The sequence below is a fragment of the Phyllobates terribilis genome, unplaced genomic scaffold (assembly GCF_046119375.1).
Source record: "Phyllobates terribilis strain yellow unplaced genomic scaffold, ASM4611937v1 Scaffold_3__8_contigs__length_932513732, whole genome shotgun sequence".
In the NCBI taxonomy this organism is placed as follows: Eukaryota; Metazoa; Chordata; class Amphibia; order Anura; family Dendrobatidae; genus Phyllobates; species Phyllobates terribilis.
Window position 1 is genome coordinate 97,204,687 of NW_027362763.1, and position 26,967 is coordinate 97,231,653.

General features: G+C 43.5%; 1 protein-coding gene across 8 annotated transcripts in view; it reads left to right on the plus strand.

Annotated features, from left to right (window-relative positions):
- The window catches only part of ITSN2 (intersectin 2), a 122,171-nt gene that overhangs the window by 40,005 nt on the left and 55,199 nt on the right, over nt 1-26,967 (plus strand). For 5 of the 8 annotated variants that reach the window (XM_073674061.1, XM_073674066.1, XM_073674068.1 and 2 more), the window contains 18 exons: nt 2,297-2,434; nt 5,274-5,353; nt 5,717-5,979; nt 6,231-6,380; nt 6,888-7,028; nt 7,458-7,545; nt 7,649-7,797; nt 8,711-8,847; nt 12,327-12,775; nt 14,107-14,216; nt 14,865-15,040; nt 16,534-16,681; nt 17,522-17,724; nt 23,744-23,805; nt 25,090-25,256; nt 25,375-25,420; nt 25,520-25,641; nt 25,937-26,033. In XM_073674061.1, coding sequence (XP_073530162.1) covers nt 2,297-2,434; nt 5,274-5,353; nt 5,717-5,979; nt 6,231-6,380; nt 6,888-7,028; nt 7,458-7,545; nt 7,649-7,797; nt 8,711-8,847; nt 12,327-12,775; nt 14,107-14,216; nt 14,865-15,040; nt 16,534-16,681; nt 17,522-17,724; nt 23,744-23,805; nt 25,090-25,256; nt 25,375-25,420; nt 25,520-25,641; nt 25,937-26,033 — 2,726 coding nt within the window. Of the gene's footprint in view, nt 1-2,296; nt 2,435-3,508; nt 3,643-5,273; nt 5,354-5,716; nt 5,980-6,230; nt 6,381-6,887; nt 7,029-7,457; nt 7,546-7,648; nt 7,798-8,069; nt 8,151-8,710; nt 8,848-12,326; nt 12,776-14,106; nt 14,217-14,864; nt 15,041-16,533; nt 16,682-17,521; nt 17,725-23,743; nt 23,806-25,089; nt 25,257-25,374; nt 25,421-25,519; nt 25,642-25,936; nt 26,034-26,967 lie in introns of those variants that run through there. The other 3 variants (XM_073674069.1, XM_073674065.1, XM_073674067.1) reach the window with 3 other exon arrangements.

Sequence of the window (26,967 nt, forward strand, 5' to 3'; positions counted from 1 at the left end):
TTACTTTGTGCCCTAAACATGCTCCCACGGCCTGCAGCGTCTCCAAACTTGTCTCCCTTCAAGCACATTGAGGACATCATTGGTCGCTGCCAGCAGCGGATCTTGATGATTTGCCCAAGTGCATTCAGAGCGTCAGAACATTTCTCAGACTACCATTAATAACCTCACTGATAGCAGCCAAGGCTGTGCGTGCGGGGATTTCTACACGTGGCGCTCATACTCCATATTGAATAGACCAATAGGTTTTGCAAATGTCGTCTTCATGTTTCCACCATTTTGCAGATCAGTAACGCGTCTATACATCCTGTGATTCCCATAACTCCATGACTTTTCCTTTACAATGTTGAGAGGTGTATTTCTCGGAAACACTATAACCTTCTGTAATGGGGTAGTCAGTCTAGATGTCACTCTGACTATGCCTTGGGCAGGATGATATTCCTGAACAGCCCCCAAACAAGCTCATGGTATATGTATGTACACATGCCGTTCATTTCTGCTATTGTGGCAGTTCGTGTCAATGTGAATTGTGTCTGCAACGTTATATGCAAAAATAATTTTTGCTCTAACCTAAATTTGTTTGTAACCGCAAAAATAATTCCACCTGTAGAAATGACTATCACCCCTCTTATAGTGCAAATATAGCTTTGCTCAAATTGGAATACATTTTCGTAGTATAATGCCCCCCCCCTCCCCATAACAAACGGATATTACAGGGCATGTTAGAAAGCCCCCTGCAGAGACGGAGGGCACTGGGGGGAGGTGGATAATGGAGCAGCCCCATTGTGCAGGCAAACAAACCACAGTCATAAGACCGGACATGAACAGGCAAAGTCTCGTACTCTGCCAGGCTTGATTAGAAAGAGAGGAAGGAAGACGGAGGAAGTTTAGGGAAATCCTCCGCTGTTTCTGCACTGTGATGTGTAAGAAATACATCTAACCTTTTATCTTCGCGTTCCTCCTCCATGAGAACACGGCCAAGTTCATGCAGCGTCTGCGTTTTGTTTGCTCTTTCGCTTACTCTGCAAACATTTCCCTTCTGAGAGTCCAACTATAACCATGTTGACTTCTTGCTTAAAACAAGTTTTGACCCTGTAATTGTCCTTTCACCCAAAAGCTGTAGAAAAGCCTGGTCTCGCTGCCGTCATGGCCCACAAGTTAAAGCTGATTTTGGTGCACGTACTTGTCCAGGAACTGTCCCGTTTCTCCTTCTCTGTAACTTGCCATCTATTCTTCCAGATTGAGTTGATTCCCTTTCATCAATATTCAGCCAGCTCTATAGGTGCTGTAACTTTCCTTCACTTCCCTGAATGAATTGCTCTTGCCCGCCCCTTCTTCCTGTGTGGCGGGAACACAGGCCCGCCCCTTCTTCCTGTGTGGCGGGAACACAGGCCCGCCCCTTCTTCCTGTGTGGCGGGAACACAGGCCCGCCCCTTCTTCCTGTGTGGCGGGAACACAGGCCCGCCCCTTCTTCCTGTGTGGCGGGAACACAGGCCCGCCCCTTCTTCCTGTGTGGCGGGAACACAGGCCCGCCCCCCCCCCCCCCCTCCCTTCCTGTGTGGCGGGAACACAGGCCCGCCCCCCCCCTTCCTGTGTGGCGGGAACACAGGCCCTCCCCCCCCCCCCTTCCTGTGTGGCGGGAACACAGGCCCGCCCCCCCCCCCCCTTCCTGTGTAACGGGGACATAGGCCCCGCCTCCACTTCCTTTGTAGCGAGACACAGCCCTGCCCCCATGTCCTGTGTAGCGGGAATACAAGCCCATCCTCGCTTTCTTTGTAGCGGGAACACTGCTGAATTCCAGTGGCCGAAAAAGCACGAGCATGAACAGCAAGTGGTTATAGATATTCTTGGAGATAGCAAAGGTTGTAGGAAAACAATCCAGAGATAAATGAGAACAGTCTGGGTAAGAAAGTTCAGGAGCTGGAGACTGGAGCTAGACGAACAGCTAGACACAATACTCAAGCAATGAGTGAGCGCTCCATGTGGCTTTAAGTAGGCCCAAGCAGGAAACAAGATGGATTCCAGAGGTTCATAATCTGCCATTTTAGTAAAGGGCTACAGTAGCCTCCAGCGGTAAGGAGTGCAATTGCAGTACAATTATTAAGGTGAACAATAGCAGCCACTAGTGGTCAAACTGTAGAAGGACAACAGGAATCCTGTCAGCCCGCTTCCTGCGTAATGGGAACACAGGCCCCCACCCTCGCTTATTGTCTAGGTATAAGAAACAACTGGCATAGAATTTCCTATCTGAAGTAGTTTTGTTGTAACGCATAATCCTAATTTTTCTCGTGTCTCGTAGGTCTCTCTCTGACATTGACAGAAATGGAAAACTGAAAGCTGATGAGTTTGTGCTAGCCATGCATTTAACAGATATGGCAAAAGCTGGCCTGCCGCTGCCCCTGACTCTGCCCCCAGAGCTATTGCCACCATCATTTCGGTAAGTGAATTTTAAATTGCCTGTGCATTGATGGAAGTATTAGTTGTATTGGTTACACCTGTTCATGTATATTGTCTTGGGGTCTGGATTTGTCCTCTCACTGCAGGACATTCTTAATTAAAAATTCCCTGTTTTTTTTTTATACACTAAGCCTGGGTGCTTCATAGTACATTGTCTTATAGGTAATAGGTACAGACTATTGTGAGCTGCCAGAGGGGGAAGGAGACTGATTCAGTCTAGAGCTTGCTCCCACCAACGCAAGTTAGCAGCACCAAGGGGGACACATGGAAGCAAAAAATTATGAAAAGGGTATTATTATATATGCTAAAAACAGGGTACGTTATGTCACAACTGCCTATCAAGTGTTTAGATATTAATATGATTTATGGTAGAGCTCCTTCCCGACATGTGGGTGAGTGGAATGGTTAACAAAGCTGGACCTGCCTTTATTTAATAAAGGTACAAATCGCCCTCCTTATTCCAAAAATGAAAAAAAAAAAATTCATACATTGGACACCCTCCAAAAATAAATAAGAATTACTACAATTGCTGTTCTCCTCGTGAATAAAATCAATGAAATAAATAAATAAATAAGCTCCATTGCTGGAAAAACGAAATACATTTTATTGGTTTCGGAAAAATGAAAACAAAACAAATTCTTTTACTTTTAACATTTTTTTTCACATTGTTTGTAGTTTTACCAGCTCCCAAAATTGGAGTTCAGTACAGATCATTTTTATTACACAGTGAACACTGTAAAATGAAATCTGAGCATCAATGATGGCAATGTAGATTTTTTTTTTTTTTTTTTTTTGCATTTTAATTAATATTTTTTAACTAGTTTTTTTTTTTTTTTTTTTTTACTACATTATATGGTAAATGGTGTCATTCCGAACTACAACTCGTCCCACAAAAAAAGACCAAAAACAGTCATGATGGGAAAAATATAAACGAATATGACTCTAGAAATAAATGCAGGAAAAAAACATAAGACGCAATAAATAAATAAATGGTATAGGGGTTGATGGGAGTACCCCTTTAAGACTGGGTTTATCTATACCAGACAGCCGTTATATAACTGACATTGAGCTTAGATAAGAGTTTGATTACCGTTCTGCCGCCGCTGGCTGCCTCTCCCCGGGCTGTCAGGGGACAGAGCGCAGCTATTACAGACTGATGGGGTGCACGGGGTGTATGCGGAGGGTGAGGTGAGTACGCTCTGGATTATCGTCACCATCTAGGTACATAGGGCCGTGATCTGCAACCTCCAACTGCTGCAAAGATGCATTTTCTAACTTGTAAGATATATGTTGCTTTATTATTTTTTTGTGGTTATTATTTGTACTTGTTGAAAATTTTGGCAGAATTTTTTTTTTTTTTTACTGTATGTAAAGTGATCAGTGATCTGACCCTTTTGAGGTTTGTGCACACGACGCCTTTTTCAGGGGTATTCCATTTAGAAAAACCCCTCCGAATTTATGTAATTTCTATGTCAAAACAACTCGCTGTACAAATCTTAAGACTTTCGAGCGACTTGAGGTTTTCCAAAGACATACAGTGGTGATAAGAAGTGAGGGGATTATTCTTAATGGGGTTTCCACTCTGAATACAACTTTATACCTAACGATATAAATCAATGATAAGGCGCTCAAAAGACACCTGGCGTCCAGAAGACACAAGTATAAAAAAAAAAAAAAACCCACAAAAATGCTAAAACAAAAAAAGACTGACGGTCAAAAATATTGTAAAAGCTCTTAGGAAACAGCAACAATAAAATCTCTGAAAAAACAACAGTAAAATAACCTTTCCTGAAGCGTCTTTCTTTTGAAAAACTTGGCGGGCTTGCCCACCTGAGAAATATGTTGTACGGGCATACCGTTAAGGGATTTTCCAGTTTAGGCAATTCCTTTTTGGGAGACAATAGATTGAACAAGGTGTTTGCCAGTTCTGAGACCTCCACTGATCGGCTGTAATCTATGATGGAACCTAGACCGCAGGTGGTCAATTTCCCTGCAGCACCACCGCTGGAGAAAAGAAGTATTACACCGTAATCTATGGGAAGATGTGCTGAGTCCTCCAGAGGAACAGATAATCTTTAGGGGTTTTTGGACACCCCCCTCTGTTAATTCAGAATTACTTGATTATTTTAACTATCAGTTTTATAAATCCCACATTTGGGAATATCTGGAGACCACCACCATGTATATTCTTGTAGCCGGAGATTGTTTGTGAACTGTTCTTTGTACCATACACCGGTTGAAATTTTGATCGGAGGGGTTCAGGGTGCTCCGTCCCCCATCAATCACTAAAACCGAGGCAAAAGTTCTCACATTAGGAAGGATTTTAAAGGGTTTTCCAGTTTCAGAAATCCCCTATTTATTAAAAAAACAAAAAAACTTTGCCTTACTGCCCCCTCCCCGGGTCCAGGGCAGAGTCTCTGCCATTGCTCACGAGGTCTGTTATTATCTGCAGCGCTGATGCCAGCTCACTGATTGTCTGCAAGACAGAAAGCGCTGCAGACAATAACAGACACCAAAAGCTGCAGGAGAGGCTCAGCACTGGACCCTGGGAGGGTGAGTGAAGCGCTGTGTGTTTTGAAAAAATAAAATAAAATACAGCCAAGGGATAGGCTTTTTTCTGAAACCGGATGACCCCTTTAATGTGACATCGAACTAAAGGAGCAAATGAGCACAAGAAACTCCTTGACTGTAAGAAAAAGACTCCATCGCTAATTATTGGAACCAGAAGTGTTGTGTAACCCGGCACATGCAAGGTAGACGCTAAAAACTCACGTCTAGATGAATGGTAAATAAATGTCTGCCGATTCCTTTCCTTGCAGTGGTGACGACAACGTTAATGGGACATTGCCAACTTACAAGAGGATGCAAGATGAGGAGCCGCCTCAGAAAAAGACAGCAGGTGAGACAATTCCACGACTTCCTGATTGCTAGGGGTCTGATTGCGGAGACCCCTTACCCATCCCATGCATGGGCATCTCCGCTCCATTCATTTTCTATGGGACGGCCTGAGCGTACCCCACTATTTCCTGCGGAATGGAGCGGAAGTGTGCATACTCTACCTCCACTCCAGTCTGGCCGGACTCGGCAGAGCCCTTTTTTGGGGATCCGAACAGTTGGGCCTCCAGAGATCAGGAAGTTATCTCTTATCCTATGGAGAGGGAATGACTAATCTAAGGGATTTTCCTCTTCCCGGCAGCCATACGCCCCTTTATCTTTTTCCTATGATTCCTGACATTTTTATTTTCTGCTTTATCACGGATAGCGACGTTTGAGGAGAGGAGGAAGGAGAACATGGAGAGGGGGAACCTTGAGCTAGAAAAGAGACGCCAGGTTCTCCTAGAGCAACAGCAACGGGAGGCCGAGAGGAAGGCACAGAAGGAAAGAGAAGCGCAGGAGCGCCGAGAGCGGGAACGCCAGGAGCAGGAACGCAAGAAGCAGCTGGAGATGGAGCGGCGCATGGAGCAGCAGCGGGAGCTGGAGCGGCTGAGGGAGGAGGAGAAGAGGAAGGAAATCGAGAGAAGGGAGGTTGGTATCAATCTCTGACAGTGGCATTTAACACACACTGGTGGGAGTAGGGGGGCGTGTCATTCTCGCCCTGCTGGCCCTCGCCCGGAGTTGATAGGAGATCGTGATTTCTGCTATACATAGTAATGCTGAAGCATTGAATGTATAGCACAAGCGATCGGACGTTCGTAGCTTCAAGTCCCCTAAGGGGACTAATATAATAATAATAAATAAGCATTTATTTATATGAATGTGTTATTGTCTTCCGATAGGCTGCAAAGCAAGAGCTGGAGCGACAGAGGCAGCAAGAGTTGGAGAGGATCCGGCGTCAAGAGCTTTTCAACAAGAGGAATAGAGAACAGGAGGAGATTGTGAAGCTGAAGTCCAAAAAGAAGAGCTTACAGTTAGAGCTGGAGGCGCTGGTAGGACCCTGTAATCAGTAACATCACACGTAACCAGTATCCCAAGTACCAGTAACCCCTTGACTAGTAACTATTACACGTAACCAGTAACTCCAATACCAGTAACTCCATTACCAGTAGCCCAGTGACCAGTAACTCCTCACACGTGTCGTCTAACATTTGCAGGCTGGATATTGTGCTTGCTGTGGAGCTGGGGGATGTATCACATTATTTAGATGGGTTCACCGTTACCATTCATTGTGTGGGGAGGTGAGTGGTGCCGGTGACGACGTGTGTACACATCCCTGTACCCGTCCTATTTATCACCGACACGTCTTGGTGGGTTCTGTGCAGACACAGCATTATCAGCGCAGCACACATCTCCCGATGTGGAAGGGAGCAATGTCCGTTACATCCTGTATTAGTGATGAGTGCAGCTCTGGAGTATAATTGAGAGCATCTTCATCAGTAAGACTTGTCATTGTCACCAATCTCATGGTTCCTTATATTGTTTATCACGTTCTTTAGGAGGAGAAACATCAACAAATCACTCTGAAAGTGCAAGATGTCCGAGGACGGAAGCAAATGAAGAAGAACGAGCTGAACGCGATAGATCAGAAGTGCGATGTGGGAGTTATGGAGATCAGACAGCTCCAGCAGCAGCTGCAGGTGAGGGCAGGAGTCCTCTGTAAAGCACAGTCAGCGTCACTCTAGTATGAGGCGCTGCAGCAGCTGAGGTGTATTATGAGGCACTGCAGCAGCTGAGGTGTATTATGAGGCTCTTCAGCAGATGAGGTGTGTATTGTGAGGTTCAGCAGCAGCTCAGGTGTATTATGAGGTTCTGCAGCAGTTGAGGTGTGTATTACGAGGCTCTGCATCAAATTTCCTATAAATATTATTTATATCCCTTCCCCCATAAAGAAGCCGCACTCCCATTCACCTCAGTGGAGCCGAGTTGCGGCGGACGGCCGGTGGCTTATGTTTCGCTGTTTCTGATTGCAGTCGTGTTTTCTAATCACATACGGCCTGTAGATCAGATCAGAACATTAGGGACAGTTGTTTTTTTTTTTCTAATTTTTCTCTCTACTTGTCGTGTAGGAATATCAGAATAAGCTGAGCGGTCTGCTGCCCGAGAAACAAGCCCTGAATGAGAAGATGAAGCAGGTTCAGTTGGGGAAATCATCGGGTGAGTGATGACCCCTTTATTTCCTGACCTGTGATCCTATTACTTCCCAGTGACCGGTGTGGGGGAGGACACCCATGTAACCCCGGGTTATCTTCTGTGACAGATAATTCCAACACCGGTTTCCATGGAATTCAGAGGAAAAATGTGGAGAAGGATGGATTGTGCCAGAGGCTCCGGGAGCAGATGGACGCCTTGGAGAAGGAGACGTCTGCAAAATTATCAGAGATGGACACTTTCAACAATCAGCTCAAGGTGGGAAAGTTCAACATCAGTATTACGAGATACACTGCCAAGACTGCTGGCCCTCACCCGGCCTGCCTGACTCGTCTGCTGGCCCTCGCCCAGCGGCCCTTCTGCCATTAAATCCCTTTCCCTTGGCTTTTCCAGCAATGGGTAACACTTGGCCTGAAATGGTATTAATTCTGGAAAGCTCTGAAGAGATGAGTTTTGCACCCCAGTGTTTCCCTGCAGCTCCTGAGCAGGGAGCCCAGTACTTACTTTGCCTTCTCTGCCTTATCTTGCAGCGTGAGAATATGGATGACTCTGTTCTGCAGTGCCTTCTGTCTCTCCTCAGCTGTCTCCGCAATCTCTTCCTCTTGCTTAAGGTTATTTCAATTTCAATGTCTCCTTTCGCTGTCGCTCTCTTATTCTTTCCTTGCATTTCCATTTCTCGCTTTCCATGTCTGGTGTGAATGTGCTGATATTTTGGATGGGGAGTTCCAGGTGAGTAGAAGAGAGGGGGGTCCGCGAGGCTCATCACTTCCTTCAGACTCTTCTTCAGTCCGTCATTACTTTGCGCTCCTGACTGATACCTCTGTGTGTGTGTGTCGGGAGCATTTATGGTGCACGCTGCTCCACAAGTTCAGCTCTCAGCACACGCTATATAAATGCCCCCTTGCTTCTTATTACATGGGCAAACATACAGTGCCATCTTGTGGCTAATATAGAGATTACAGATGGGTTGGTAAGAATTGGATGTGGCCAAAAATACAGACCTCATTTCTTCTGTAAGTTCCTGTGCAATGGCGAAACCATAGTGTTTTTCTATGTTGGCTTCTCCATCCACCCATACGCAGTCACGTCCGTGCATGTCGCACAGCGCAGCTCTCCATCGCTAATGCTTTTTATACTTTTATTATTGTCTGAACTTTTTTGACTTTATTAGGAGCTGAGAGAAAGTCACAACAAGCAGCAGGCGGCTCTGCACCAACTGCAGAAAATCAAGCAAGACAAACTGCGGGATCTGGAGCGAAAGAATGCAGAAATGGCCCAGAGAAAGAAGGAAGAGGAGGAGGCTGCAAGGTACTGTCTACTGTTTTCATCACCGACCTCCTTTAACTCCTTTCCGACATGGCTATTTTCCATTTGTTTGTTTGTTTCTCACCCCCCCCCCCCTCAATATGCCTTTTACCAATCAGTTAATTAATTTTATATTTTGATACGTCAGACTTTTACGGACGTAACGATATCACACGTGTGTTTTTTTTATTTCTTTATTTTTAATGGGTGATTTGAACGGTTTCATGTTTGTGTTTTTTTTTTTTTTTTTTTTTTACACTTTTCACTGTATTTTCAAGGCCCCTTAGGGGACTTTGAACCTGCGATCATTCAATAGATTGTTTTATATGCAGCAGTATCTCAGCACTGCTGTATATAGCAAAACTCACGGTCTCCCATGAACATCAGCCAGAAGCTGGTGTTTATAGAAGTACTACAGGGGCGATGATAGGCGCTTGGAATGACGCCCACCTCCCCAAAAGCAACAGTGCTACCCCCCCCCCCGCCGAGCCTGAAATTTTGGGGTGACTACAGTTATCTCTACTTGCATCTCACACCCATGGGGGTCCAGGAAGCTGAGATGTGAGCTCTAGCGATCATTATAGTATAGGGGTTTATACCGCTTTATAATGGCGATACACATAAGGTAGGGTTTCATTAGAAATGATTAGATCATTTTGGCTTCTACAGCCTCTACGTATCCCTGTACATTTTTATAATCTTGATTACTCTGTCGCCTCATTGGGGGACACAGGACCATGGGTGTTATGCTGCTGTCCACTAGGAGGCGACACTATGCATAATCTGAAAAAGATTAACCGTGGCTCTTCTGCAGTATACACTCCTAGACGGCATCAGCCTTCTCCAGTTTTTGCTTAGTGTCGCATAAGGAGGCACACCTAAAACTTTTACTCCGTTTTCTCCGACGGGATTACAGATGAAGAAAAGTGGGTCTCCTGCGAGACTCCCGGCATGGCTCCTTCCTCTGCCCCCTATTACAGGGTGCTCAGTTGAAGTCGAGATGGCTATTCCCCATGTCGCTCCTTCCCCAGCCCCTCGGGTGCTGGTTCGAAGTCGAGACCCCCCCTTCTTTCTCCAATTTCTTTTTGGTTTCTGGGTTGAGGTCGAGGCGAGGATAAAGCCCCCTGATGGTGACAGCAGCACTCTCCCTAATCCCCCTCTGGGGGCATTAGGTTGAAACACCTCAGGTAGGGCCTGTACAGGCAGCACTCTGCAGCTCCCAGTAGCCAGCACACTGCAGCTGAATCCAGGGACCCCAGCCCTGCTGCGGGCTCCTGTCGGGGCCGGGGGGAGTGCAGGCAGGCATGGCACAACACAGGCACAGACCTCCCTGTGCCCTGTCTCTGCGGCAGCACCAGCTCTGTGGTGCCTCAGGGGGACTCTTCTCAGGGCCCCCCTACCGCTTATACCCCCACCGCTATCCTGCCTTTAAATCCGGGGGGGGTCCAGTTCAGATCTGGCCCCCTCCCGGACTTCCTCACCGGCCTGGAGCCCCTTTGGGCATCAGGCATCTAATTTAGACCGCGGCTTCGGCCTAGCCGAAGCTGCCACCTCCTCTCCGCCCCCCCCGGCCCGCCCCCCGGATGACAGATATGACACGACAGACACGACCTCATAGAGGGGGCGGATCCAGACTGAAAGGGTGTGATTTCAACAGCAACTGCCGCCCTTTTCAGCTCTCCGCCCCCCTTCTTCCTTAAACTTTACTCCGGGGGCCATTATCTGCTGCAGGAAAAAGAATTAACCCTGCAGCTACCGGTCGGCAGATACAGACCAGGCCTGCCAGTCTCCGGGGAGGCACAGGACTGTGGATCTTCGGGCCTGGACCTAGGGGCACACTGGTGGGGTAAGATCACAGCTGGAGTTCCTCCTCGGCTGTGAATCCATTATTTCTTATAAGCTCCTCTGCATAGTAGGGCCCTCTGCATAGCCACCCCTGTGCACTATGCCGGACTCAAGGTCCAAGAGAACCAGGCAGGACTGCTATTATGCACTCTGTACAGCCTACAGTAATACTCTCCCCAGTGGTAGCACGTACCCACACTACCAGGACTGCATCCAGACTACTATGCCAGAGCCCCAAGAAGCCCCTGCCAATGCTTCGGGTCTAATGCCACGCAGGAATGGGTCACTCAGATGTCGCAATCTATGACGCAGTCTATAGATAACCTAACCTCCACATTGCTTCAGGCTCTGCAGCGTCATGCCTCGGCTATGAACGCTACTCAGCAAAGGGAGAGCTCGACTCAGGCTACCCAGCAAAGGGAGAGCTCGACTCAGGGACATGACGACCCGGGCACATGCACGTCTAGGTCAGGACGCAAGCGGACCCACAGTTCACGTTCATCTGCGTCATCCCATAACACACGGGTGCTGGACATTTCTGATCCGCCCCCGGAGGCACCAGTACATTTCATTCAAAGGAGCTCTGATGCTGCCTAAGATCTCTTTGACCACCCACAGTTTAAATCGATCCTTAAATCGCAAATATCTGGAGGCGTGGTACCCCTTCCCACAGGAGGTTACCAAGGAATGGACAGATCCACCCAAAGTGGATCCCCCAGTCTCTAGGCTAGCACCACAGTCACCCCTTTCACTGCCAGATAGCTCAACCCTCAGGGATGCAGCAGACGGGCAGGTGGAACGCAAGGCTCGTTCAATTCTCAAGGCCGCAGGGGCCTCCCTCGCTCCCGCGTTCGCTTCAGTTTGGGCTGCCAAGGCCTCCTGGCTTGGCCCCAAAAATTTACAATCTGGCCTCCAAGCATTTGCTCCTAAGTTGTCGGACCAAACGGTTCAAATAGCAGTTGTAGCAGATTACATGCTTCATGCAGCTCTGGATTCAGCAAGGGGTGCAGCGGGGATAGCATCAAACGCCATCACGATTCGGCGTATCCTCTGGCTGCGGGAATGGAAAGCAGATGCAGCCTCAAGGAAGTCCCTCACGTACCTCCCGTACCTCAGTGGTCGACTTTTTGGCGAACAGTTGGACATGATGATATCCAACGCCACCGGGGGTATGAGTACCTCTCTCCCCCAACTGAAACCCAAACGCACTTACAGGAAGCGTAACCAAACTCGATTCCGATCCTTTCGGAACTCTTCGGGCTGGTCCGTCTCGCATCCTGCACAAAATAGCAACCGCTCCCCACACAGGGACAACTCGCGGTCGACGCAAAAGTCGGACAAGACCTGGCAGTCATAAGCAGGCCAGTCAAAGTCCAAAGGAGGAAAATCTCATAAGGTAGGGTTTCATTAGAAATGTTTGGATCATTTTGGCTTATACAGCCTCTACGTATCGCTGTACATTTTTATAATCTTGATTTTTGACCAGTTAACATTTGACCTTTCATTTGGTCTTAATTAGTAAGCATGTTTGGACTGCCCCCATAATATGTTTTCCGGCTACCCCCCCCTTATACAGTATTGTGCTGCTTTACATTGTAATTCTTTGTGAAATCAATGAAGAATTTTTGTTGGAACAGAAAAGCCAAACAAGAGAAGGAGAATCTATGGAAAGAGAGAGTAAAGAAAGAAGAAGAGGAGAAGGAGAGACGCCTGGAGGAAGAGCGGAGGAAGGAGCAGATGCTTCTGGAAAAGCATCGGGCGGAGGAAGAAGCAGCTAGGATTAAGGAACGGGAAGTGCAGCAGCAGAAACTCTCGGAAGAGAGACAGCGAGAGGAGGAGGAGAAGAGGAAGCGGACAGAGATAGAAAGGGAGGCAGAGCAGAGGAGGAAACAGGAAGAGGAAATACGCAGGCAGGCGCAGCTGAAAAAGGAAGCGGAGGATAAAAGCAAAGAGGAGGAGAGGAGACTGAAAGACAGCAGCAAAGAACCCGAGAAACGCTTCTCTAAGCTCAGCATTGACGAGAAGTTTGCGGACAAGCTCAAAACTATCAGTGGGCGGCACGGCAGCATCGACAAGGGAAGAGAAGGTAACCTTGCCCAAACTGTGCAAATGCTCCGTCACGGAGCTAGAGATTAAATCTGCATGCTATAATAGCTGCAATTGCTGCAAATTGAACTGACCCTTAGGGCGCAGGCAGATGGACGAGGATCACAACGCAATGCACGGACTGGCCGGCGGCTCTCCTGACCTTAACATGTATTTCTATGCAGCTGTCATGATCAGGTCAGGAGAGCCGCCGGCCAGTCCGTGCATTGCGTTGCGATCCTCGTCAGTTATGACGGTTTTACTCTTCCCATAGACATATAAGGCAAAATAAAACATGTGAGCAGAGCAAATGACACCTGTCTGCAGAATTGTGAATGCTGCTTCAGATGTGACTGGAGTAGAGGGCATAATGTAAATGGTAAGATTGTAATATACTGAAGTCACATAGGTTTACATTAGAAGAATGTCAGGCACACCAACCTTAAAGGGAATCTGTCTGCACTTTTTTGCTATGTAATCTGAGGGCAGCATGATGTAGGGACTGAGACCCTGATTCCAGCGATGTGTCACTTACTGGGCTGCTTGGTGTAGTTTTGATAGAATCCCTGTTTTGTCTGCTGCCGATCTAGCAGTGGTGAGAATGCAGAGCTGTGTATAACCCCGCCCCCACCACTGATTGGCAGCTTCCTGTGTTCACGATACATTGTGAGCAAGCTACCAATCAGTGGTGGGGGGCGGGGTTACACAGATTAAGTGGACTGCTTGACACGAGACACCTAGTCTTGCAGTGATAATCTCCTGCTGATAAAACACTCATTGTATTGAAACTACAGCAAGTTGATGAGCAAGTGACACATCCCTGGAATCAGGCTCTCATGCCCGACATTATGCTGCTTTCAGATTAAATAGCAAAAACCTGCTGTCAGATTCCCGTTAACACCTTTAAGATATAAAAATTATTTTTATATAAAGTTTTTACCTTTTGAACCTTGTAAATTTTTTATTCAGTCTGCCATCTTCACTCCTTCATTTCTTTTCACACCACCCTGATCCAAGTTTCACATTTTGCTCAGTGCCTCTCTCCCAGTCGACTTCCCTCCCCTGAGAATGTAGATACTTTCTCCCCTCTCCACACTGGAGAGGAGAGCAGAACCAGGAGCTCTGATGGATTTGTAACGTTTAATATTCAGACCCTTTAGCTAGATAAAGGACACACTCTGCAGTAGGAAAATGGTAGGACTTTTTTGATGGAGACTTTTTAGAAAGTTTCCAGACTTTACATTTAGGAAGCAAATGTACAATAAAAAAAAATAATGTACTTTTTGCCTCTTTTGGCACAGCCTTCTAATGTAGTTATGGGTTGTTCTGCAGGAAGCGCTGAGAGCAGAAAGTCCGCAGTGTTCGTAAACTACACGGCTCTATATCCTTTTGAGGCCAGAAATGCAGACGAGCTGAGTTTCAATGCTGGCGATGCCATTCAGGTAAAGGCTGTGAATAAGTGTACCCAGGGCAAAGCCAGGATTATATTGGGGTACCTTTTGGCTATTCTGCCAACCAAATGTTCCATTTATAGTTAATCTCACGTAAAATGTTATTTAATATTAAATAGGGTTTAATTAGAAATGTTTGGACCATTTTGGCTTCTACAGCCTCTACGTATCACTGTACATTTTTATAATCTTGATTTTTGACCAGTAAACATTTGGCCTTTCATTTTGTCTTAATTCAGGTTAGGGGAGTTCAGGAGAATATGTATAAGGGTAAAACACTCTGGTGTCATACAAGCTCACTGATTGGGTTTCTGGTACCTGGTTCTGCTATGTACTGTTATGCCTAAAGGATGTAGAAGCTAAACAGTCCAAAATTTGCAAAGATTATTTTTTTTAGCCCAAAATAATGCATTTAGGTAAAAAAAAATGTTGCACCAATGATTTAAAATGTCCTACTCTGGGGATTTAAATATTTGGATTTATTATCTAGTTGCTTTAATCCGGTTTATATTTTGGACAGTATTCAAACTTATTTCCAGCACCGAACTACAAGAAAAGCAATGAAAATAAGAGCATTTTGTATGGTTTGGGCGCCGGATCAGTGCTGGGTTTGCAGATTTGATTTTCTCCTCTCTCCAGGTGGATGAAAATAATATTGGAGAGGCCGGCTGGCTGTATGGCTGTTTCAAGGGAAATGTCGGCTGGTTTCCTTCAAATTATGCAGAAAAAATGCCGGAGACTGAGATGTCGCCATCTCCGAAGAAGGCCTTACTTCCGCCAACCATATCTGTGTCATCTACCTCACCGCCTGCCAAGTAAGTAGAATTGGTTTTGCCATTTACTAAACTCATTAATAAATGTGTGGCTACTGTAGGGTTTATTAATGGGGTGTCAGCCTGGCATTATAAGTCCCCCCGACCCAGATGTACCCTTGCTCTCGCTCGATCAGTCATTGCAATGCATCCATAAGTTTACCACCATAGAACTTTGATCTCTGCAGCCTAGATTCTCGTCCGCTCCTCTCGGCGGCCTAGATTCTCGTCCGCTCCTCTCGGCGGCCTAGATTCTCGTCCGCTCCTCTCGGCGGCCTAGATTCTCGTCCGCTCCTCTCGGCGGCCTAGATTCTCGTCCGCTCCTCTCGGCGGCCTAGATTCTCGTCCGCTCCTCTCGGCGGCCTAGATTCTCGTCCGCTCCTCTCGGCGGCCTAGATTCTCGTTCGCTCCTCTCGGCGGCCTAGATTCTCGTCCGCTCCTCTCGGCGGCCTAGATTCTCGTTCGCTCCTCTCGGCGGCCTAGATTCTCGTCCGCTCCTCTCGGCGGCCTAGATTCTCGTTCGCTCCTCTCGGCGGCCTAGATTCTCGTTCGCTCCTCTCGGCGGCCTAGATTCTCGTTCGCTCCTCTCGGCGGCCTAGATTCTCGTTCGCTCCTCTCGGCGGCCTAGATTCTCGTCCGCTCCTCTCGGCGGCCTAGATTTTCGTCCGCTCCTCTCGGCGGCCTAGATTTTCGTCCGCTCCTCTCGGCGGCCTAGATTCTCGTCCGCTCCTCTCGGCGGCCTAGATTCTCGTCCGCTCCTCTCGGCGGCCTAGATTCTCGTCCGCTCCTCTCGGCGGCCTAGATTCTCGTCCGCTCCTCTCGGCGGCCTAGATTCTCGTCCGCTCCTCTCGGCGGCCTAGATTCTCGTCCGCTCCTCTCGGCGGCCTAGATTCTCGTCCGCTCCTCTCGGCGGCCTAGATTCTCGTCCGCTCCTCTCGGCGGCCTAGATTCTCGTCCGCTCCTCTCGGCGGCCTAGATTCTCGTCCGCTCCTCTCATCAACTTTTGTTAACTCTATGATACAAGTGTTTACTGGCTTCTGGATCATGGGGATTTTAGTCGGCCGTAGTGTGGCATGTATGAACTCCATATATCTTGAACTTTTAATTTTGGGAGGTTTTGTGCATCTCAAGCTCTGCTAGGGTCAAATACAGAGGACCTGTTTTTGCTCTGTGTCCCCCCCCCCCCCAGGTGGAGGACTTCCTTGCCTTTCAGGTTTTAACATAAATTTTTTAGCTTTGCGCTTTAATGAAAAATTGCATGAAGGTGCCCATAAGTGTTGTGAAGTATTTTTACAATGAGCTTCATGGTTGTTTTTGGATAAAGCATGGGTTTTGTTTGCCTGGAAATTGTCCTTGCAAGGACATGGCTGATGCAGGATGCTTATGCCTCTCTTCCTATGGTTATTTTGCTGCAGTTTTTAGCTTCCCTAGATACGACTCCCTGCCGGGGGTCAGCCACTATATACGAACCAAGTCTGTGTTCTTTGACTTTCCAGGTCACTTTCACCAACTAAGCCCTCCGAAGTGGATACAGAATATCAAAATCTGCCTTTCTCCAGCCTTAATGTGAATTCCACCTGGCAGAAAACCTCGGCATTTACCCGCACTATTTCACCAGGCTCCATCTCTCCACTACATAATCAGGTGGGTGTCAAAAATGCCCCCCAATTCTGATAAGTCCTGACATATTAAAATTTGGCAATGTTTTTTTTTCCCATTCCAAATATCAAAACGTATTTAATTTATTTTTTAAAAGGTAAAATTTAGTAATCCTGCAGTTTTCACACAGACCACTAAGGTTTTTTTTTAGATTACTATTTCCTGTCCTTTCAGGAAGAGTTTACAGCAGTTTCCTTATCAGGGGAACAATGACACCTTTTATACACAGTATCCATCAATCACAATAGGTGATATGACAGCTCCTTCTTCCTTCGACTTTTGCACATACTCATTAGATGCATCAATGCAAAATATATTGTCGAGGTCTGACCATTGTGGCTTATGTACATGTGAAATTCCTGAAGCGGGAAGTATGATTCTATAAATAATAAAAAAAATAATTTGCAAATGCCATTTTGGAGAATTGCAAGAATTATATACGGACTTCAAGAAACTTGAACCCCCTCTTACCCCTAAAAATAAATAAATAAATAAATAAATAAAAAGCCAAATGAAATTATTTGATTTGACCCCAAATTTAAGATGGTGCCATTCTAATTTCAACTCATCCTGTATAAAAACAATAGCCATATTGCTTGTAGACAAAAAAAATGGTAAAAAGTTACGGCTTTTCTAAGAAAGGGAAGAATAATAGAAGTGCAAAAAAGAAGGGGGGTTAGAGAAGACAAAACGGAAAAAAAAAAAAGAAAAGGTGCTTAAAGAAGGCAGGAGATTGTTTAGTTAGAATTAGTCCTCCTTACACGTCACTTGGATTTGGGTTTGATTCATACAGAAAGTTTCGCATCATTTGTTCCTGTGTCTCAGGGTCAGCCGGTGGAGGAGGTAAAGGCTCAAGCACTGTGCTCCTGGACTGCAAAGAAGGACAACCACTTAAATTTTACCAAAAACGATACGATAATTGTTCTGGAGCAGCAAGAGAACTGGTGGTTTGGCGAAGTTCGAGGTCAGAAGGGATGGTTTCCGAAATCCTACGTGAAGATTGTCCCCAATGAAGCAAAAAGTCCCGAGTGAGTAGATTCCAAAAATGTCCTGAAAGCTGCATTTCCTGTGTGTGTTGCATTGTAATGTTTCCTATTTGTGTGTGTGTTGCATTGTAATGTTTCCTATTTGTGTGTGTGTGTTGCATTGTAATGTTTCCTATTTGTATGTGTGTGTTGCATTGTAATGTTTCCTTTTTGTGTGTGTGTGTGTGTTGCATTGTAATGTTTCCTATTTGTGTGTGTGTTGCATTGTAATGTTTCCTTTTTGTGTGTGTGTTGCATTGTAATGTTTCCTTTTTGTGTGTGTGTTGCATTGTAATGTTTCCTTTTTGTGTGTGTGTTGCATTGTAATGTTTCCTTTTTGTGTGTGTGTGTTGCATTGTAATGTTTCCTGTTTGTGTGTGTTGCATTGTAATGTTTCCTTTTTGTGTGTGTGTGTTGCATTGTAATGTTTCCTTTTTGTGTGTGTGTGTTGCATTGTAATGTTTCCTATTTGTGTGTGTGTTGCATTGTAATGTTTCCTTTTTGTGTGTGTGTGTTGCATTGTAATGTTTCCTATTTGTGTGTGTGTTGCATTGTAATGTTTCCTATTTGTGTGTGTGTTGCATTGTAATGTTTCATTTTTGTGTGTGTGTTGCATTGTAATGTTTCCTATTTGTGTGTGTGTTGCATTGTAATGTTTCCTATTTGTGTGTGTTGCATTGTAATGTTTCCTTTTTGTGTGTGTTGCATTGTAATGTTTCCTTTTTGTGTGTGTTGCATTGTAATGTTTCCTATTTGTGTGTGTGTGTTGCGTTGTAATGTTTCCTATTTGTGTGTGTGTTGCATTGTAATGTTTCCTATTTGTGTGTGTGTTGCATTGTAATGTTTCCTATTTGTGTGTGTGTTGCATTGTAATGTTTCCTATTTGTATGTGTGTGTTGCATTGTAATGTTTCCTATTTGTATGTGTGTGTTGCATTGTAATGTTTCCTTTTTGTGTGTGTGTTGCATTGTAATGTTTCCTATTTGTGTGTGTGTTGCATTGTAATGTTTCCTATTTGTGTGTGTGTTGCATTGTAATGTTTCCTATTTGTGTGTGTGTTGCATTGTAATGTTTCCTATTTGTGTGTGTGTTGCATTGTAATGTTTCCTATTTGTGTGTGTGTTGCATTGTAATGTTTCCTATTTGTATGTGTGTGTTGCATTGTAATGTTTCCTATTTGTATGTGTGTGTTGCATTGTAATGTTTCCTTTTTGTGTGTGTGTTGCATTGTAATGTTTCCTATTTGTGTGTGTGTTGCATTGTAATGTTTCCTATTTGTGTGTGTGTTGCATTGTAATGTTTCCTATTTGTGTGTGTTGCAGTGTAATGTTTTCTATTTGTGTGTGTGTTGCATTGTAATGTTTCCTTTTTGTGTGTGTGTGTTGCATTGTAATGTTTCCTTTTTGTGTGTGTGTGTTGCATTGTAATGTTTCCTTTTTGTGTGTGTTGCATTGTAATGTTTCCTTTTTGTGTGTGTGTGTTGCATTGTAATGTTTCCTTTTTGTGTGTGTGTGTTGCATTGTAATGTTTCCTTTTTGTGTGTGTGTGTTGCATTGTAATGTTTCCTATTTGTGTGTGTGTTGCATTGTAATGTTTCCTATTTGTGTGTGTGTTGCATTGTAATGTTTCCTATTTGTGTGTGTTGCATTGTAATGTTTCCTATTTGTGTGTGTTGCATTGTAATGTTTCCTTTTTGTGTGTGTGTTGCATTGTAATGTTTCCTTAATGTTTCCTTTTTGTGTGTGTTGCATTGTAATGTTTCCTTTTTGTGTGTGTTGCATTGTAATGTTTCCTATTTGTATGTGTGTGTTGCGTTGTAATGTTTCCTATTTGTGTGTGTGTTGCATTGTAATGTTTCCTATTTGTGTGTGTGTTGCATTGTAATGTTTCCTATTTGTATGTGTGTGTTGCATTGTAATGTTTCCTATTTGTATGTGTGTGTTGCATTGTAATGTTTCCTTTTTGTGTGTGTGTTGCATTGTAATGTTTCCTATTTGTGTGTGTGTTGCATTGTAATGTTTCCTATTTGTGTGTGTGTTGCATTGTAATGTTTCCTATTTGTGTGTGTTGCAGTGTAATGTTTTCTATTTGTGTGTGTGTTGCATTGTAATGTTTCCTTTTTGTGTGTGTGTTGCATTGTAATGTTTCCTTTTTGTGTGTGTGTTGCATTGTAATGTTTCCTTTTTGTGTGTGTTGCATTGTAATGTTTCCTTTTTGTGTGTGTGTGTTGCATTGTAATGTTTCCTGTGTGTGTGTGTGTGTGTTGCATTGTAATGTTTCCTTTTTGTGTGTGTGTGTGTGTTGCATTGTAATGTTTCCTTTTTGTGTGTGTGTGTTGCGTTGTAATGTTTCCTATTTGTGTGTGTTGCATTGTAATGTTTCCTTTTTGTGTGTGTGTGTTGCATTGTAATGTTTCCTTTTTGTGTGTGTTGCATTGTAATGTTTCCTTTTTGTGTGTGTGTGTTGCATTGTAATGTTTCCTTTTTGTGTGTGTGTGTTGCATTGTAATGTTTCCTTTTTGTGTGTGTGTGTTGCATTGTAATGTTTCCTATTTGTGTGTGTGTTGCATTGTAATGTTTCCTTTTTGTGTGTGTGTTGCATTGTAATGTTTCCTATTTGTGTGTGTGTTGCATTGTAATGTTTCCTATTTGTGTGTGTTGCATTGTAATGTTTCCTTTTTGTGTGTGTGTGTGTGTTGCATTGTAATGTTTCCTTAATGTTTCCTTTTTGTGTGTGTTGCATTGTAATGTTTCCTTTTTGTGTGTGTTGCATTGTAATGTTTCCTATTTGTATGTGTGTGTTGCGTTGTAATGTTTCCTATTTGTGTGTGTGTTGCATTGTAATGTTTCCTATTTGTGTGTGTGTTGCATTGTAATGTTTCCTATTTGTATGTGTGTGTTGCATTGTAATGTTTCCTATTTGTATGTGTGTGTTGCATTGTAATGTTTCCTTTTTGTGTGTGTGTTGCATTGTAATGTTTCCTATTTGTGTGTGTGTTGCATTGTAATGTTTCCTATTTGTGTGTGTGTTGCATTGTAATGTTTCCTATTTGTGTGTGTGTTGCATTGTAATGTTTCCTATTTGTGTGTGTTGCAGTGTAATGTTTTCTATTTGTGTGTGTGTTGCATTGTAATGTTTCCTTTTTGTGTGTGTGTTGCATTGTAATGTTTCCTTTTTGTGTGTGTGTTGCATTGTAATGTTTCCTTTTTGTGTGTGTTGCATTGTAATGTTTCCTTTTTGTGTGTGTGTGTTGCATTGTAATGTTTCCTGTGTGTGTGTGTGTGTGTTGCATTGTAATGTTTCCTTTTTGTGTGTGTGTGTGTGTTGCATTGTAATGTTTCCTTTTTGTGTGTGTGTGTGTGTTGCATTGTAATGTTTCCTTTTTGTGTGTGTGTTGCATTGTAATGTTTCCTTTTTGTGTGTGTGTTGCATTGTAATGTTTCCTATTTGTGTTTGTGTGTTGCATTGTAATGTTTCCTATTTGTGTGTGTTGCATTGTAATGTTTCCTTTTTGTGTGTGTGTGTTGCATTGTAATGTTTCCTATTTGTGTGTGTGTGTTGCATTGTAATGTTTCCTATTTGTGTGTGTGTGTTGCATTGTAATGTTTCCTATTTGTGTGTGTGTTGCATTGTAATGTTTCCTTTTTGTGTGTATGTGTGTGTTGCATTGTAATGTTTCCTATTTGTGTGTGTGTTGCATTGTAATGTTTCCTATTTGTGTGTGTGTGTTGCATTGTAATGTTTCCTATTTGTGTGTGTGTTGCATTGTAATGTTTCCTTTTTGTGTGTGTGTGTTGCATTGTAATGTTTCCTATTTGTGTGTGTGTTGCATTGTAATGTTTCCTATTTGTGTGTGTGTTGCATTGTAATGTTTCCTTTTTGTGTGTGTGTTGCATTGTAATGTTTCCTATTTGTGTGTGTGTTGCATTGTAATGTTTCCTATTTGTGTGTGTGTTGCATTGTAATGTTTCCTATTTGTGTGTGTGTTGCATTGTAATGTTTCCTATTTGTGTGTGTGTTGCATTGTAATGTTTCCTATTTGTGTGTGTTGCATTGTAATGTTTCCTATTTGTGTGTGTGTGTTGCATTGTAATGTTTCCTATTTGTGTGTGTTGCATTGTAATGTTTCCTATTTGTGTGTGTGTGTTGCATTGTAATGTTTCCTATTTGTGTGTGTGTTGCATTGTAATGTTTCCTATTTGTGTGTGTTGCATTGTAATGTTTCCTATTTGTGTGTGTGTTGCATTGTAATGTTTCCTATTTGTGTGTGTTGCATTGTAATGTTTCCTATTTGTGTGTGTTGCATTGTAATGTTTCCTTTTTGTGTGTGTTGCATTGTAATGTTTCCTTTTTGTGTGTGTGTTGCATTGTAATGTTTCCTTTTTGTGTGTGTGTGTTGCATTGTAATGTTTCCTTTTTGTGTGTGTTGCATTGTAATGTTTCCTTTTTGTGTGTGTGTGTTGCATTGTAATGTTTCCTTTGTGTGTGTGTGTTGCATTGTAATGTTTCCTTTTTGTGTGTGTGTGTGTGTTGCATTGTAATGTTTCCTTTTTGTGTGTGTGTGTGTGTTGCATTGTAATGTTTCCTATTTGTGTGTGTGTTGCATTGTAATGTTTCCTTTTTGTGTGTGTGTTGCATTGTAATGTTTCCTATTTGTGTGTGTGTGTTGCATTGTAATGTTTCCTATTTGTGTGTGTTGCATTGTAATGTTTCCTTTTTGTGTGTGTGTGTTGCATTGTAATGTTTCCTATTTGTGTGTGTGTTGCATTGTAATGTTTCCTATTTGTGTGTGTGTGTTGCATTGTAATGTTTCCTTTTTGTGTGTGTGTGTGTGTTGCATTGTAATGTTTCCTATTTGTGTGTGTGTTGCATTGTAATGTTTCCTATTTGTGTGTGTGTGTTGCATTGTAATGTTTCCTATTTGTGTGTGTGTTGCATTGTAATGTTTCCTATTTGTGTGTGTGTGTTGCATTGTAATGTTTCCTATTTGTGTGTGTGTTGCATTGTAATGTTTCCTATTTGTGTGTGTGTTGCATTGTAATGTTTCCTATTTGTGTGTGTGTTGCATTGTAATGTTTCCTATTTGTGTGTGTGTTGCATTGTAATGTTTCCTATTTGTGTGTGTTGCATTGTAATGTTTCCTATTTGTGTGTGTGTGTTGCATTGTAATGTTTCCTATTTGTGTGTGTTGCATTGTAATGTTTCCTTTTTGTGTGTGTGTTGCATTGTAATGTTTCCTTTTTGTGTGTGTGTTGCATTGTAATGTTTCCTTTTTGTGTGTGTGTTGCATTGTAATGTTTCCTTTTTGTGTGTGTGTGTTGCATTGTAATGTTTCCTTTTTGTGTGTGTTGCATTGTAATGTTTCCTATTTGTGTGTGTGTTGCGTTGTAATGTTTCCTATTTGTGTGTGTGTGTTGCATTGTAATGTTTCCTATTTGTGTGTGTGTTGCATTGTAATGTTTCCTATTTGTGTGTGTGTTGCATTGTAATGTTTCCTTTTTGTGTGTGTGTTGCATTGTAATGTTTCCTTTTTGTGTGTGTTGCATTGTAATGTTTCCTTTTTGTGTGTGTGTTGCATTGTAATGTTTCCTTTTTGTGTGTGTGTGTTGCATTGTAATGTTTCCTTTTTGTGTGTGTTGCATTGTAATGTTTCCTATTTGTGTGTGTGTTGCGTTGTAATGTTTCCTATTTGTGTGTGTGTGTTGCATTGTAATGTTTCCTATTTGTGTGTGTGTGTTGCATTGTAATGTTTCCTTTTTGTGTATGTGTTGCATTGTAATGTTTCCTATTTGTGTGTGTGTTGCATTGTAATGTTTCCTTTTTGTGTATGTGTTGCATTGTAATGTTTCCTATTTGTGTGTGTGTTGCATTGTAATGTTTCCTATTTGTGTGTGTGTTGCATTGTAATGTTTCCTATTTGTGTGTGTGTTGCATTGTAATGTTTCCTTTTTGTGTGTGTTGCATTGTAATGTTTCCTGTTTGTGTGTGTTGCATTGTAATGTTTCCTGTTTGTGTCATACAGACCTGAGCCCGTGTATGCAGCGGTCAAGAAGAAGCCCGCAACCACTTCTTTCACGGCTGAAGGTGAGGCACAAATTAAGCCAAGTTTTCTCTGGCCATCTCCCATGCTTATATTTTGCTGAGTGCACTTTTTCGCACACATGACACCAACAGTACTAAATTTTTATCCCCTTCTATTCCCAAAAACTTAACCGAGAAAAAAAAAATGAACTGGAGTATCAGTTGGTTTGGTTTGTATGTAAAATATAGGAGCATGTTCACACTGGCTAGTAGACAGAACCTAAGACTGAAACAAAATTAACACATTCCCTGCTATAAGTAAAAGCAATAGTGCATATAAAGGTATTTATTAAACACTGTTTTTGATCATAAAGTCACCCATCGCGAGAAGGTGTACCCAAATCGGGACGGTCCTAACCTCTAGTATTATTCACATTGACGGCACATGAGAAGGTTTTAAAACTAGAGGTTAGGACCGTCCCGATTTGGGTACACGTTGACGTTCGCAGCGCTGCGCTTTAACCCCTTATATGCCTTTTAAATGGTACAATCCTGATGGGGTGTCCACCTGCCGAAGGCCCCTGCCACAACAGTCTTAATGCTCCAGTGAAGCCCGGCCACAGTTATTTTTACTATTATTTTACCCAAATAAATTGCATTTTCTTCACCATTTTACCTCTCTCCCTGTTTTCGTGCACATTATATGGTAAAAAATAAGTTTCCATTCAATACTACAACTCGTGCCCTACAAAATGATCCTCGTACGGCTGCGTCGACAGAAAAATACAACATGCGAGGAAAGTGCGGAAAAAAACAGTCACAAAAATTTTTAAAAAATTGACTGCGTCCTTAATGTTTTGCCAGCTAAACGAAAAGTAAAGAAAAAGGTGTAAGCATTCATCAGTGTTAACGCCAGAAAATTGACATGTAAAACTCTTTTAAAATGTTTTTAACTTTTTAAAGTTTAAAAAGTTGAGAAACGTTTGCGCAGTGCAGAGTTGCACGAACATTTTCCTGCTTTTGTCATTTTCACACCAATTTTGGTAGCTTTCCCAAAGGGGTGGAGGTGGGGGAGGAACTGAAAACGCTCCTATGCCAAAAATGTTACTGCCATCCCTAACTGGAGAAACCTTTCTGTCGAGGCGCAGGTTGCTTATTAGATGCCCCGAATTCATTAAGTAACTTGTCCACTACTCTGACAACACACAGGACTATTTAAAAAATTGCTTCATTTTTTTATGTTATGGAAGCCCTGGGAGCGAGACAAAATATTGTCCAGACTTTGCAGAGATGGACGCTTACATTTTTGTGACCAGTGTCATCTGATTATTTTTTTTTTCCTTATAGAATATATTGCCCTGTACCCCTATTCCAGCAGCGAACAGGGCGACCTCGTATTTAATGAAGGCGACATGATCCAAGTGACGCAGAAAGACGGCGAGTGGTGGACTGGAACGGTCGGTGACCGGACTGGAATATTCCCATCAAACTACGTGCGCTCACGGGATCAAGAGGTAGATGGCGGGGATCAATAAAGAGAGAAAAATTTCAGCGATTGCGGATTAGGAAATATATAAATCACCTGTAAAGTGTCCCTGAAACATATAAGAATAATCATCTTCTTTATTTCAGGGTTCTGGCAGTGTTGGCAAGACTGGAACTCTAACCAAAAAGCCGGGTATGTGGTGTAGAATCTGTGCTCCATTCTTCATTGCATCTGCTGTTTTGCAAGGACTTTCAGGCCTACTTGCTGATGGTCTCCTTTTTTCTATCGCAGAAATCGCCCAGGTTACTACAGCGTATGCAGCGACAGGAACAGAGCAACTCAGCCTGGCCCCTGGACAGCTCATCCTCATTCTGAAGAAGAATCCATCCGGCTGGTGGCAAGGAGAACTACAGGTACCATGGATGGTAGGAGCAGATGCTCTAGTGTCGGGAGAGAAAATAAAATGTCCATAGTGTTTAAAGGGGTGGTTCACTGTTGGACAACCACAAATAAAAGTAGTCTTATCTCCTGGACCGATATAGTTCCTTTGATTCTACTCCTTGTCCCTTGCAGACATGGAGGAGGGGGATGCGGCTGCACTTTGTGTGCATCCTGCAAACCCTTTTATTTGTAGGCTTGCCATATGCAATACAGTAGGCTCATGTACTATTCTAAAGGGGTAAAGTCCATGCGATCCTCCTCCTGCAGGCCAGAGGCAAGAAGCGGCAGAAGGGATGGTTTCCGGCTTCCCATGTTAAATTATTAGGACCAAGTAACGACAAGATAGCTCCAGCGTTCACTTCAGGTATGAATTTCTTTTAAAATATATATATATATGTATATATTAGTCATATAGTGTGTGTATGTATGTATAATAAATATATATATATATATATATATATATATGTATATGTGTATGTATGTATATGTGTATGTATGTATATGTGTATATACACTGCGCAACAAAAATAAAGGGAACACTGAAATAACACATCCTAGATCTGAATGATGAAATATTCTCATTGAATATTTTGTTCTTTACAAAGTTGAATGTGCTGACAACAAAATCACACAGAAATCATCAATAGAAATCAAATTTATTAACCAATGGAGGCCTGGATTTGGAGTCACCCCCAAAATTAAAGTAGAAAAACACACTACAGGCTGATCCAACTTTGATGTAATGTCCTTAAAACAAGTGAAAATGAGGCTCAGTATTGTGTGTGGCCTCCATGTGCCTGTATGACCTCCCTACAACGCCTGGGCATGCTCCTGATGAGGTTGCGGATGGTCTCCTGTGGGATCTCCTCCCAGACCTGGACTAAAGCATCCGCCAACTCCTGGACAGTCTGTGGTGCAACGTGATGTTGGTGGATGGAGCGAGTCATGATGTCCCAGATGTGCTCAATCGGATTCAGGTCTGGGGAACGGGCGGGCCAGTCCATAGCTTCAATGCCTTCATCTTGCAGGAACTGCTGACACACTCCAGCCACATGAGGTCTGGCATTGTCCTGCATTAGGAGGAACCCAGGGCCAACCGCACCAGCATATGGTCTCACAAGGGGTCTGAGGATCTCATCTCGGTACCTAATGGCAGTCAGGCTACCTCTGGCGAGCACATGGAGGGCTGTGCAGTCCTCTAAAGAAATGCCACCCCACACCATTACTGACCCACTGCCAAACCGGTCATGCTGAAGGATGTTACAGGCAGCAGATCGCTCTACACTTCGTCTCCAGAC